The 14,750-nt window shown below is 43.7% G+C and overlaps 1 protein-coding gene across 20 annotated transcripts in view; it reads right to left on the bottom strand.

Annotated features, from left to right (window-relative positions):
* Nucleotides 1-14,750, bottom strand: part of LOC144611956 (adhesion G protein-coupled receptor L3-like) — a 662,323-nt gene that overhangs the window by 247,959 nt on the left and 399,614 nt on the right. For all 20 annotated transcript variants that reach the window (XM_078431406.1, XM_078431434.1, XM_078431415.1 and 17 more), the window contains exon 5: nucleotides 8,641-8,750. In XM_078431406.1, coding sequence (XP_078287532.1) covers nucleotides 8,641-8,750 — 110 coding nt within the window. The remainder of the gene's footprint in view (nucleotides 1-8,640; nucleotides 8,751-14,750) is intronic.

Raw genomic sequence — 14,750 nt, 5'->3', positions numbered from 1 at the left:
TACAACAATGAGTCAAGTATGTTGAGAAACATTCACTCGGAGTCCACCCTGCCAATCTCCCTCACTGTCAACGAATGGAAACCCAGAGTTGCAACAACACAGAAACGGACTCTTGGGGGCAAACATGTCCACGCCAATCTTTTTGCCCCTTCGCACTAGGTTAGATCTACATTCTACTTTGTGTTGCCTATTTCAGTGATTGTCTAAATGCCTCTTACCCTTTGTGATTGTATCTAACTCCATCACCTTTTCAGACTGTTGCGTTCCAGATACCAACCACTCTGTCACTACCTTCCACACCTTACTGTGCCAGCCACACCTCCCATTCACTCCCCTTAAATCTATACCCTTCTTTTCATACCCATCTACCTTGGTGCGTTTCCATTAGATCCCTTTTCATTCTTCCGCATTCCAATGGAGCATAAGCACAACCTGAAGAAAGATCTCGATCTGAGGCAAATAAATAAATGATGGGTCTTTGTCCCAAACATTACAGAGGGCACTGTAGTGTTGTTTAAGAGGCTTTTAGATAGACACATGCATATGCAGGAAATGGAGGAATATGGACCACATATTCTCCTTTCCTCCAGAGATGCTGCCTGACCCGTTGAGTTACTCCAGCTTTTTTGTGTCTATCTTTGGTTTAAACTACTTCCTACCTATACGTCCACTGATACACAGAATCACAGAAATGGAAAGCATAGTAAATAGGGGCTGACCTTTCAACTCTTCCCTCTTTACTAGATGCACTTGCATGCCGTACCATTCGGTTAGTAGGTTAATTTGCCTTGATAAATTGCACCAAGTGTGCAGCGAGTGATTGCAAAAGTGGGATAACATAGAACTTGTCTGACCGGGTGATCGAAAGTCACTAAGGAGTTGGTGGGCAAAAAGATAGACACAAACTGCTGGTGTAACGCAGCGGGACAGGCAGCATAGATAGAAGGAATGGGTGGCATTTCGTGACGAGGTCCTTCTTGGAATTTAGAAGGATGAGGGGGGATCTTATTGAAACATATAAGATAATTAGGGGATTGGACACGTTAGAGGCAGGAAACATGTTCCCAATGTTGGGGGAGTCCAGAACAAGGGGCCACAGTTTAAGAATAAGGGGTAGGCCATTTAGAACGGAGATGAGGAAGAACTTTTTCAGTCAGAGAGTGGTGAAGGTGTGGAATTCTCTGCCTCAGAAGGCAGTGGAGGCCAGTTCGTTGGATGCTTTCAAGAGAGAGCTGGATAGAGCTCTTAAGGATAGCGGAGTGAGGGGGTATGGGGAGAAGGCAGGAACAGGGTACTGATTGAGAGTGATCAGCCATGATCGCATTGAATGGCGGTGCTGGCTCGAAGGGCTGAATGGCCTACTCCTGCACCTATTGTCTATTGTCTATTGTCTGCTGTATCTTTCTGTCAATCTATGTGTGTTTCATGTACTGGAACCCAGGATTTCTCTGGACTGCACCATTTTGCAGTGTCATTCCATTTGTACAGCTGGTGTTTTGTTTAAGTTCTTCTTTCCAAAATGGATAACTTCACGTTAAACTTCATCTGCTATCTTCTTTTCCAACTGGCTTAAATGATCTATCTTCATGGCAGGCTCTTTGTGCTCTTCTCATAACCTGTACATCTAGCTATCTTTATAACATCAACACTAAATCCCTTCATCCAGGTCATCGATATAGATTAGAAATAGATGAGGAACCCAATGCTGATCCCTGTGGCAATCCACCAGTTATTGATCGCCAGTCTGAAAGTGGCTCCATTTATCCTGACTTTCTGTCTCCAACCAATGCCAATACATTACCCCAGCTCTATCCCTTCTTAGCTTTGGAAGTAATCTTATTGAATGGCTACCCCATTGAATATCTACTGCTTCATAGAATCACACAAAACATAAAGCATTGCAAATAAGACAAGACCATTCATTCCTTCTAAGCCATGAGATGATGGCTAATCTTCCACCTCAATACCATGTTCCTGCTCAATTCACCTCGATGTAATTTAATTTCGATAAATCTATTTACCTCCTACTTTAATACATGCAGCGACCTCTCCCCTTTATCCTGAAGAAAGGTCCTGACCTAAATGTCACCTATCCACAGCCTCCACAGATGCTGCCTGACCCGCTGAGTTACTCCAACATTTTGTGTTTTGCTTCCCTTTATTCACCATGCTTGATACGTTCTCAAAGAACTCAAAACAAATTTGTTAAACGCATGTTGAATGGGGGAATTTTGGCAGATTGCAACCAGTGCATCCACTATTTTGCAGCACTCCCTGTAATCCTCTACTAAGCCAGTAATTAGCTCAAGGGATCTTGCAGCCTTTAGATCCTTGAGTTTTCTTGTTCACTTTCTCAAGTTCCATTTCCTTCAACAGCCATACATGCCCAGGTGATAACACCCCTACCACCGTGTTTCACGGATGAGGTGGTATGCTTTATATCTTGGGCAGTTCCTTCTCTCCTCCGGAGAAAACCGGAGCACTAAGAAGAAACCCCATGCAGTCGTAGGAAGAACATTCACACACACAGACAGCACCTGAGGTCAGGATTCAACCTGGGCCCCTGGCATTGTGAGGCTGCAGTTCTACCAGCTGCATCATTTTGCTGCCCTGCCTTTGCCACTGACCATAGAATTTAGGCAAACATTTGAACAAATCCTTAAATAAATAGACAATAGACAATAGGTGCAGGAGGAGGCCATTCGGCCCTTCGAGCCAGCACCGCCATTCAATGTGATCATGGCTGATCATTCTCAATCAGTACCCCGTTCCTGCCTTCTCCCCATACCCCCTGACTCCGCTATCCTTAAAACAGATCCTTTGATAAATCACAGCGTGCACATCTAAAGTTAGAAACATAGAAAATAGGTACAGGAGTAGGCCATTCGGCCCTTCAAGACAGCACTGCCATTCAATATGATCATGGGTGATCATCCAAAATCAGTACCCCATTCCTGCTTTCTCCCCATATCCCTTGATTCCGTTAGCCCCAAGAGCTGTATCTAGCTCTCTCTTGAAAACATCCAGTGAATTGACCTCCACTGCTTTCTGAGGCAGAGAATTCCACAGATTCACAACTCTCTGGGTGAAAAAGTTTTTCCTCATCTCAGTCCTAAATGGCCGACCCCTTATTCTTACACTGTGACCCCTGGTTCTGGGCTCCCCCAACATCGGGAACATTTTTCCTGCATCTAGCCTGTTCAGCCCCTTAAGAGTTTTAGTTGCGATGTGATTCACATACCTCAGATCAGATCCTTGGAAGTCAAAATCTATCACTTAACTATGGCATGCCTCCCAACACCAACGGACCCTTGCTGTTCCTCACAATGCAAGGAACATCAATTAAAGGTCTCGGCATGAGTGAAACGTGTTTCATTTTATTTAATATTCAGTGCCCTCCATAATGTTTGGGACAAAGACCCATCAGTTATTTATTTGCCTCTGTACTCCACAATTTGAGATTTTAACAGAATAAATCATGTGGTTAAAGTGCGCATTGTCCGATTTTAATAAAGGGTATTTTTATACATTTTGATTTCACCATGTAGAAATTACAGCAGTGTTTATACATAGTCCCCCCATTTCAGGGCACCATAATGTTTGGGACACAGCAATGTTATGTAAATGAATGAAAGTAGTCATGTTTAGTATTTTGTGCATATACTTTGCATGCAATAACCGCTTGAAGTCTGTGATTCATGGACATCACCAGTTGCTGGGTGTCTTCTCTGGTGATGCTCTTTAGCTTATGCTTGTTTTGGGGGCTAGTCCACTTTAGTTTTCTCTTCAGCATATAAAAGACATGCTCAATCGACCGCCCCGACGTGGCAACTCCAACAGCCTGACCGCGGGAGTAGACGGCAGGGAAGAGAAAAAGACATTCTGGCCTTCCATCACAGTGAGGAGGGACTGGAGGAGACTCACTGTGATGGATGTTTCTTTTGTTTGGTGTTAGTTTATGATTGTATGTGTTATTGCATTTTTATTGATTATTCTTATTGGTCTTATTGTTGAACTGCGGGTAATGTTTCATTTCACTGCACATTTATGTGTATGTGACAAATAAACGACTATTGCCTATTGACTATTGGGTTCAGATCGGGTGATTGACTTGGCCACTCAAGAATTGACCATTTTTTAGCTTTGAAAACCTCCTTTGTTGCTTTAGCAGTATGTTTGGGATCATTGTCTTGCTGTAGAATGAACAATCGGCCAATCAGTTTTGAGGCATTTGTTTGAACTTGAACAGATAGGATGTGTCTATACACTTCAGAATTCATTATGCTACTACCATCATCAGTTGTATCATCAATGAAGATAAGTGAGCCAGTACCTTCAGCAGCCATACATGCCCAGACCATAACACCCTCACCACCGTGAGGTGGAATGCTTTGGATCTTGGGCAGTTCCTTCTCTCCTCCATACTTTGCTCTTGCCATCACTCTGATATAAGATAATCTTTGTCTCATCTGTCCACAAGACTTTTTTCCAGAACTGTGGTTGCTCTTTTAAGTACTTCTTGGAAAACTGTAACCTGGCCATCCTATTTTTGCGGCTAACCAGTGGTTTGCATCTTGCAGTGCAACCTCTGTATTTCTGTTCACGAAGTCTTCTGCAGGCAGTGGTCATTGACAATCCACACCTGACTCCTGAAGAGTGTTTCTGATCTGTCGGACAGGTGTTTGGGGATTTTTCTTTATATATAGAGAATTCTTCTGTGGAAGTCTGCCAGTCCCTTTGTGATTAGTAAGTTCACCAGTGCTCTCTTTCTTCTTAATGATGTTCCAAACAGTTGATTTTAGTAAGCCTAAGGTTTGGCTAACAGTTTTATTCTTGTTTCTCAGTCTCATCATGGCTTTTTTGACTTTCATTGGCACAACTTTGGTCCTCATGTTGATGAACAGCAATAAAAGCTTCCAAATGCGATGGGAAACTAGAGGAAAGACTAGGTGCTGAGAGCCCTCTTATACCTGCATTAAGGAGGCATTTCAGCACACCTGAGCAATTACAAACACCTATGAAGCCATGTGTCCCAAACATTATGGTGCCCTGAAATGGGGGGGGGGTGGGGGGGGGGGGGATGGGGGGGGGGGACAGACTATATATAAACACAGTTGTAATTTCTACATGTTGAAACCAAAATGTATAAAAATACCCTTTAACAAAATCTGACAATGTGGCACTTTAACCATATGTGATTTTTTTTCTATTACAAATCTCAAATTGTGGAGTACAGAGGCAAATAAATAAATGGTATAAGAAAATAACTGCAGATGCTGGTACAAATCGATGGTATTTATTCACAAAATGCTGGAGTAACTCAGCAGGTCAGGCAGCATCTCGGGAGAGAAGGAATGGGCAACATAAATTGAGAAAACAGATAGGTTTCTTTCAGTGGCAGAATTAATCATTTGTAGAGCCATGCTAAATTAATTAGCCACACATCTTCCAATTTTGGTGCCAGGACCCCAGTTCAGCATATGCTCTTGTCAATCATGTAATAAGCTCTGCTTCACCCATGGCAACTGGAGGTGACATACTGATACGACGGCACTGTGCCAAATCAGAATTGATTTCTCAAAAATAAATATAGATCGAGAGCACTCAAATTAACAGCAAAGATATTTAATCTGGACAAAGATTAATAAGCAGCTGGAATTCCTCATGGTAGAATGAAAGAAAGTAAGTTTCCAGTTGCGACAAAACCAGTTCTGGATTAAATCAAACAGATAAAACACATTTATAAAGTCTGAAAATACATTTGGCGCATAACAGGTACCACAAAAATGCTGGAGTAACTCAGCGGGTCAGGTAGCATCTCAGGAGAGAAGGAATGGGTGACGTTTCGGGTCGAGACCCTTCTTCAGACTGATGTCAGGGGACGGGGCGGGACAAAGAAAGGATGTAGTTGGAGTCAGGAAGACTAGTGGGAGAACTGGGAAGGGGAAGGGGAAAGAGAGGGACAGAGGAGCTATCTAAAGTTAGAGAAATCAATGTGCCTACTCTTTGGCACATAACATGTCAGTCCTTTCCTGCTGCATTTATCCAAGGCAACAAGGAACTTTTATTCAAAAGGCAGACACTTTTTATTCAACGCCTCGTCTGAGCTGATAAAGTTGCCTGCGGCTAAATTATTCTCACAGTAAATGCTGATGCATTCCAGAATATTATTTGCAACAGCATGTCAGAATAGGCTAACTCTAGTTAGATTGGTTATCAAGAGCTCTTTTGAAAAATAATACAAAAATGGTGTGGGATCATAATTGATAGGAGCAGAATTAGGCCATTTGGCCCATCAAGTCTACTCTGCCATTTAATCATGGCTGATCTATCTCTCCATCGTAACCCCATTCTCCCCATAACCCCTGACACCAGAATCATATGGTAGCCACATTATAAACACAACAAAAAATAACTTATATACAAGCTTGCTAGTCTCTGGAAATTTCAAAAGAAAGATGCTGGAAATACTCAACAGGTGCCTGTGTGAAGAGAAAATAAGTTGGTGTTTCAGGTCAGCAGCCTTTCTTTATTGATCTAAAATGTCTCTCCATAGATGTCACCAGCATTCTGAGGTTTTATTTTTTAATTAAAAATTCTCGACGAGTCAAGGCCAAGTTAGGAAAAGGGGAAGCACAGAGAGATCTGGGTGTCCTTGTTCATCAGTCACTGAAAGTAAGCATGCAGGTTCAGCATGCAGTGAAGAAATCTAATGGCATGTTGGCCTTCATGACAAGAGGTGTTGAGTATAGAAGCAAAGAGGTCCTTCTGCAGTTGTACAGGGCCCTAGAGAGACCACACCTGGAGTACTGTGTGCAGTTTTGGCCTCCAAATTTGAGGAAGGACATTCTTGCTATTGAGGGAGTGCAGCGTAGGTTCACCAGGTTAATTCCCCGAATGGCGGGACTGTCGTATGTTGAAAGACTGGAGCGACTAGGCTTGTATACACTGGAATTTGGAAGGATGAGAGGGGATCTTATTGAAACATACAAGATTATTAAGGGATTGGACACGCTAGAGGCAGGAAACATGTTCCCAATGTTGGGGGAGTCCAGAACCAGGGGCCACAGTTTAAGAATAAGGGTTAGGCCATTTAGAAAGGAGATGAGGAAAAACGTTTTCACTCGGAGAGTTATAAATCTGTGGAATTCTCTGTCTCAGAAGACAGTGGAGGCCAATTATCTGGATGCTTTCAAGAGAGCGTTAGAAAGAGCTCTTAATGATAGCGGAGTCAGGGGGGTATGAGGAGAGGGCAGGAACGGGCTACTGATTGTGGATGATCAGCCATGCTCACATTGAATGACGGTGCTGGCTCGAAGGGCCGAATGGCCTACTCCTGCACCTATTGTCTATTGTCTATTGTCACCCAGTTTTCGCTGGATGTCACAGTTAGACTTCAGAGATAGAGCGTGGAAACATGCCCTTCGGCCCATCAAATCCACACTGACCTGTGACCACCCTGTAACACTTGCACGACCCGACACACACCGGGGACAATTTACAATTAACAGAAGCCAATTAACCTACAAACGTGTACGTCTTTGGAGTGTGGGAGGAGATACGAGCACCCGGAGAAAACCCACGTGGTCACAGGAAGAATGTATAAACTGTGTTCAGATAGCACCCGTAGTCAGGATCGAACCTGGGTCTCTGGGGCTGTAAGGCGGCAACTCTACCACTGTGCCACCGTGCCGCTAAAGGTAAGATAGTTTCTAAAGTTATCAACAAGCAATTGGATATGGATCCAAAATTAATTATATTAGGATTATCAGAACATACTACAAACTTTACAACAAGTCAGGTACATTTTCTTGATTACAATCTAATAACTGAGAAAAAATTAATACTTAAATTTTGGAAAAAACCAATAACCCCCACAATTAAAATGTGGACTACGGAAATGACAGAGACCCTGCATTTGGAAAAAATAAGATTTGCCTTAATTGACAAACCTGAGTTCTTTTTTAAAATATGGTCTCCATTTATTGAATTTTTAGAAAAGTAAATGGGTTTGGCACAGGACTAAAATAAAAAATGTAAATTAAAAGTTGAAACTTGAGTTAAGGGTTGGATGTACAACTGTGGTTATTGTCTCCCGGATCTACTCCCTTTAATTTTTAGTTATATCTTTTTTTTAATCCTCTTATTCTCTCTTCCCAATAGTTTATAGTTTTTTTTGTTTTTTTTTCCTTTCTTCTTCATTTTTTATTTTCTCTCTTTAAAAATCTAAAAATTGAAGCTATGTAAGAACTCTATAACAAATGTGTCTTTTATTTCTATTTGTACATATGCTTTTCAAAAATAAAAAAAAATAAAAATAAATAAACGTAAGATACAAGAGATTGACTAGTCCATTCATAGGGGAGGGAGAAAACAAAGCACCATGCCCTTATGACACAATTTCTTGCTTTAATATTTTAAATATTTTAATGAAAAACAACAGCTGAGTTGAACATCTGATTCAGTTCTTCAATCTGCAGTTTTTTTGGACACTGTGACAGGCACAGAGCTTTGATATCAACTGTTATTTTGGATTACATTCCAACATGCATTGCTGGCACAAATGTTCCTCTCGGAGTTTGATGAAGAACATAAGTATAATATTCAGTAAAGGAAGAGCAGAGCTTGGAGCACACTTACTGTATGGGACACACTCATACTGAACCTCCAGGTACTTGTATGTCCCTGGGCAAGGATCTGGAAACACATCAGGACCAGCAACCACAGCACATTGGGTTCGATTATTACACCTGAGGAAGGAAATGAAGAAAAATGCATTACTGACAATGCAAACAAAACAACTCCTTCAATGCAGCAAGCTGTGCAATTCCACGCTGCAATAGGCAATAGACAATAGACAATATGTGTTTGAGAGTTAGATATAGCTCTTCAGGCTAACGAAATCAAAGTATATGGGGAGAAAGCAGGAACGGGGTACTGATTTTGGATGATTAGCCATGATCGTATTGAATGGCCCACTTCCTGCACCGATTTTCTATGTTTCTAAAAAATAAATTGCAGAATCTGAAATTTAAAAAATGGGAAGAGGAACAGAGATCTCTTAAGATGGATACAAAATGCTGGAGTAACTCAGCAGGACAGGCAGCATCTCTGGATAGAAGGAATGGGTGACGTTTCAGGTCGAGACCCTTCTTCTATCTTCGGTGTAAACCAGCATCTGCAGTTCCATCTGACACAAACAGATCTCTTTCTCTTCCCACACCTGCGACCTGACCTGCTGACTATTACAATAGACAATAGACAATAGGTGCAGGAGGAGGCCATTCGGCCCTTCGAGCCAGCACCGCCATTCAATGTGATCATGGCTGATCATTCTCAATCGGTACCCCGTTCCTGCCTTCTCCCCATACCCCCTGACTCCGCTATCCTTAAGAGCTCTATCTAGCTCTCTCTTGAATGCATTCAGAGAATTGGCCTCCACTGCCTTCTGAGGCAGAGAATTCCACAGATTCACAACTCTCTGACTGAAAAGGCAAATACACTTGTTCTCTTTCCAATACAATGATCGTGCCAAAAGAAAGAAAACATCCCTTTACTTCCTTCGATGTGCAATACCAAATAGGCGGAGAAACAAATCAAACTCGCAACTTCTGAGGCAGTGGGTTCCACTGCCAAACACTATTACGCAAAGCAAAAGACATTCTCTGTACTTCTAAGATGGACACAAAAGACATTCTCTGTACTTCTAAGATGGACACAAAAGACATTCTCTGTACTTCTAAGGTGGAGTAACTCAACGGCAAACCCCAGCGTCTCTGGAGAAAAGGAGCAGGAGACGTTTCGGGTTGAGACACTTCGGTGTGTCTATCTTCGGTGCAAACCAGCGTCTGCCGTCCCTGCCTGCGCATTTTCTCGGTACTTCCGACGGGAAGCAATCGGATCCTATTGGGCAAACTGAGATTTGCGTGGCTGTGCCACCTCTTTGAAGATGCCACCGGAACGTGAATTTGATCAATAAGTCAATCACGTGGATTCCACACAAAAGGCCTCTCTCTGTTTTTTGTTTCTCTCAGCATCAGACTTGTTAATGTCACTCAATGTCACTTTTGCGCAGAAAAGGATGGGATACACCTCAGAAAAACACTCACAATATTTTAGATTTCAACAGCCACGTTACTGGTTTATTCCGGCTCCTCGAAAATCTGTTCGTCACACAGCACGAAAACAGGCCCTTCGGCCCAACCCGTCCCATCTAGCCATTCCCGTAGACCCGCGTTTGGTCCAAATCTAATGATTCACAGAGGTGGACTTGTCTAGGTGAGCAATCGTGTCGCAAATGCAGAGGAGGGTTGTTACAGAACATAGAGCACAGAATGCTACAGCACAGGAACAGGCCATTCGGCCCAAAATGATCGTGCCGACCATAATGCCTAATTAAACTGATCTCGTCTGCCTGCACAAGATCCATATCCCTCCATTCCTTGCACCTCAATATGCCTATTTAAAAAACTCCGAAACACCACTTTCCCATCTGCCTCCACCTCCATTCCTGGCAATGTGTACCATGCTCACACCACTCTGTGTAAGAAAACTTGCCCTGCACACCTCCATTAAAGTTTCCCCCCCTCTCACCTAATAGCCATGGCCTCCAGTCAAGTCAAGTCAATTTTATTTGTACCGCACATTTAAAAACAACCCACGTTGACCAAAGTGCTGTACATCAGTTCAGGTACTAAGAAACGAACATACAATGGCACACAAACATAACAGCGCATACATAAACAGTTCACAGCGCCCCCTCAGAGGGCCTCAAATGCTAGGGAGTAGAGATAGGTTTTGAGCCTGGACTTAAAGGAGTCGATGGAGGGGGCAGTTCTGATGGGGAGAGGGATGCTGTTCCACAGTCTAGGAGCTGCAACCGCAAAAGCGCGGTCACCCCTGAGCTTAAGCCTAGACCGCGGGATAGTCAGTAGCCCCAAGTCGGCCGACCTGAGGGACCTGAAGATAGAGTGGTGGGTTAGAAGATTTTTGATATCGGGGGGGGGGGGGGGGGGGGGGGGGCAAGCCCATTTAGGGCTTTGTATGTGAATAGGAGGAGCTTGAAGTTGATTCTGTACCGTACTGGGAGCCAGTGGAGAGAGGCCAGAATCGGGGTGATGTGGTCCCTTTTACGGGTACCCGTCAGGAGTCTCGCTGTGGCGTTTTGGACCAATTGCAGGCGGGACTGGGATGATTGGCTGATACCCTGATACCAGTGTATAAAGAGTTGCAGTAGTCTAGGCGGGAGGAGATGAATGCGTGGATGATTTTTTTCAATATCGTCAAACTGGAGGAATGGTTTGATTTTAGCTATGGTACGAAGCTCTAGTGTTGGACACGTCCAACCTGGGGAAAACCTTTTGACTGTGTAACCTGCCTGCGCCTCTCATCGTTTTATATCCTTCCATCAAGTCTTCCCCCGACCTCTGACGTTCCAGAGATCTTTGGTATTTATTCACAAAATGCTGGAGTAACTCAGCAGGCCAGGCAGCATCTCAGGAGAGAAGGAATGGGTGACGTTTCGGGTCGAGACCCTTCTTCAGAGATCTTTTGTCATCAAACTCTTTTCAAGAATTAGTCAAAGAAGCTGTTGTTTCCACGAACATGAAAGCAGAAATAGAACTTGGACTTTCTAGCGAAAACTCTGAGAAAACATCTCAAACGGTCCATTGATCAATTTATCCGGTAATTTTAAGCCATCCATTAAAGCAAACATATTGCGGTGCAAATGCAGAGTGAAGATCCATCATTAACTTGGGAGTGAAGTCTCCTGCGAAGAAGTGATCCCGGTCTATTTGAGCGTCATTAGAGAGCAAGACAAGAGGGCACTTAAGTAATTTAAATGTAAAAGCTCAGGCACGGCCACCTGTGTTTGTTTCCAGCATTTGCATTAGACGTGATGGATGAGAAGGCAGCCAAGTGGTTTGAGCCATTAGGAAAGGTTTCTGGGGCAAGATGATCACTGTTCTAACAGCACAGGTTCAATGGTGTGGAGCCAATATTAAGAAATAGGAATGAGACCAATTAACGTTCTGAGTCCTGAACCAGGGGGCCACAGTTTAAGAAAGAGGGGTGGGCTATTTAGGACTGAGATGAGGAAAAACTTTTCCACCCAGAGAGTTGTGAAACTGTGGAATTCTCTGCCACAGAAGGCAGTGGAGGCCAATTCGTTGGATATGTTCGAGAGTTAGATATAGCTCTTCAGGCTAACGAAATCAAAGTATATGGGGAGAAAGCAGGAACGGGGTACTGATTTTGGATGATTAGCCATGATTGTATTGAATGGCCCACTTCCTGCACCTATTTTCTATGTTTCAAAAAAATAAATTGCAGAATCTGAAATTTAAAAAATGGGAAGAGGAACAGAGATCTCTTAAGATGGACACAAAATGCTGGAGTAACTCAGCAGGACAGGCAGCATCTCTGGATAGAAGGAATGGGTGACGTTTCAGGTCGAGACCCTTCTTCTATCTTCGGTGTAAACTAGCATCTGCAGTTCCATCTGACACAAACAGATCTCTTTCTCTTCCCACACCTGCGACCTGACCTGCTGACTATTACAATAGACAAAAGACAATAGGTGCAGGAGGAGGCCATTCGGCCCTTCGAGCCAGCACCGCCATTCAATGTGATCATGGCTGATCATTCTCAATCAGTACCCCGTTCCTGCCTTCTCCCCATACCCCCTGACTCCACTACCCTTAAGAGCTCTATCTAGCTCTCTCTTGAATGCATTCAGAGAATTGGCCTCCACTGCCTTCTGAGGCAGAGAATTCCACAGATTCACAACTCTCTGACTGAAAAAGTTTTTCCTCATCTCAGTTCTAAATGGCCTAAATGGCCTTATTCTGAAACTGTGGCCCCTTGTTCCTAGCATTTGACATTTAGCCACTGTCTAAGTAAAGAAAATGAATCAAAACAGAACATCAGATTCATTCAGGGTGGGTACTGATCTCAATTTGACTTGTTACTCCACTGGCTTAGAATTCACTTGTAACGCTGAGCTGGATATTCCCGAAAATCAGCCTTATCCGCTTTTTGTAAAGAAAAAAATTAGTACTTGATTATTTTTTTCCATCGATCGGATTACCTCTGCAGCAGACAAATAACATCTGTAGTATTTTGGAAAAGGTCTGAGGGAACGTTTGGACTGATTAGTCCCATACGGTTATGGATATGTACAACACAGTAAGTTAAATCCACAGAGCCTAAATGCAGACTGGTAGAAATGCCACTGAAAACCACATCAAGCTTTACATCAAGGCACCGTTGCGACATCTATACCCCCTGGTGTGTTGCAGCGACCTCATTCATTTGAGTTCAGAGAGGAAAAAGACAGGGTTAGTGCATGCCAGAAAACCCACATTTAATTGACAGCAGCTTGCTTGAGTGGCAGTGCACAGATACAACCTATTGATGAGGTTAAGGCAATGTGCTGCCTGCTACCTCTCTCATTGCCACTAAAGAGTACTCGAGACTTTAGACTTAGAGTCTAGCATCTTAGAGACTTGACCCTTCGGCCCACCAAGTCCGCACCGACCAGCGGTCACCCCGTACATTAACACACTAGGGGCAATTTACAATTTTTACAAAGCCAAATTAATCTACAAACCTGTACGTCTTTGGGGGAAACCGAAGCACCCAGAGCGGTCATGGGGAGAACGCACTAACTCTGTACAGACAGCACCCGTAGGCAGGATCGAACCTGGGTCGCTGGTGTTGTCAAGCAGCAGTTCTACCGCTGCGCCACTGTGCCGCCCAAGGACATAGTGCATCACCAGATATATTAAACATGATGAGAAACATTTGTCCAGATAGAGCTGTAAAGGACTGAATGCTCAAAGGGAATAATACATACACTGTTGAGCCAAAACATTATGACCTGATGAGCCAAAACATCATGACCACCCGCCTAATATGCTGTTGGTCCTCGGTGTGCAGCCCCATACGCAGCACGGTGCGATGCACTGAGTATTGTGACACATTCCTCCCGTGACCACTATTAAAATTTTCTGTGCCTTGTGCCACAGTCGACCTTCTGTCGGTTCGGACCAGACGGGATAGCCTTCGTTGCCCTCGCGCATCGATGAGCCTTGGGCGCCCAACACCCTGTAGCTGGTTTGTGGTTTGTCCCTCCTCGGACCACTGTTGGTAGGTACTCACCACTGCTGACCGGGAGCACCCCACAAGCCTTGCCGTTTCAGAGATACTCTGACCCAGTCGTCTGCATTGGTGAGACCACACCTGGAATATTGCGTACAGTTTTGGTCTCCTAATCTGAGGAAAGACATTCTTGCCATAGAGGGAGTACAGAGAAGGTTCACCAGATTGATTCCTGGGATGGCAGGACTTTCATATGAAGAAAGACGAGTTAGACTGGGCTTGTACTCGCTGGAATTTAGAAGATTGAGGGGGGATCTTATAGAAACTTACAAAATTCTTCAGGGGTTGGACAGGCTAGATGCAGGAAGATTGTTCCCGATGTTGGGGAAGTCCAGAACAAGGGGTCACAGTTTAAGGATAAGGGGGAAGTCTTTTAGGACCGAGATGAGAACGTTTTTTTCACACAGAGAGTGGTGAATCTGTGGAATTCTCTGCCACAGAAGGTAGTTGAGGCCAGTTCATTGGCTATATTTAAGAGGGAGTTAGATGTGGCCCTTGTGGCTAACGGTATCAGGGGGTATGGAGAGAAGGCAGGTATGGGATACTGAGTTGGATGATCAGCCATGATCATATTGAATGGCGGTGCA

This window comes from Rhinoraja longicauda, chromosome 3 (assembly GCF_053455715.1).
Source record: "Rhinoraja longicauda isolate Sanriku21f chromosome 3, sRhiLon1.1, whole genome shotgun sequence".
Lineage (NCBI taxonomy): Eukaryota > Metazoa > Chordata > Chondrichthyes > Rajiformes > Arhynchobatidae > Rhinoraja > Rhinoraja longicauda.
The sequence above is the reverse complement of the archived record's forward strand: the minus strand, read 5'-3'. Positions and strand labels throughout refer to the sequence as shown.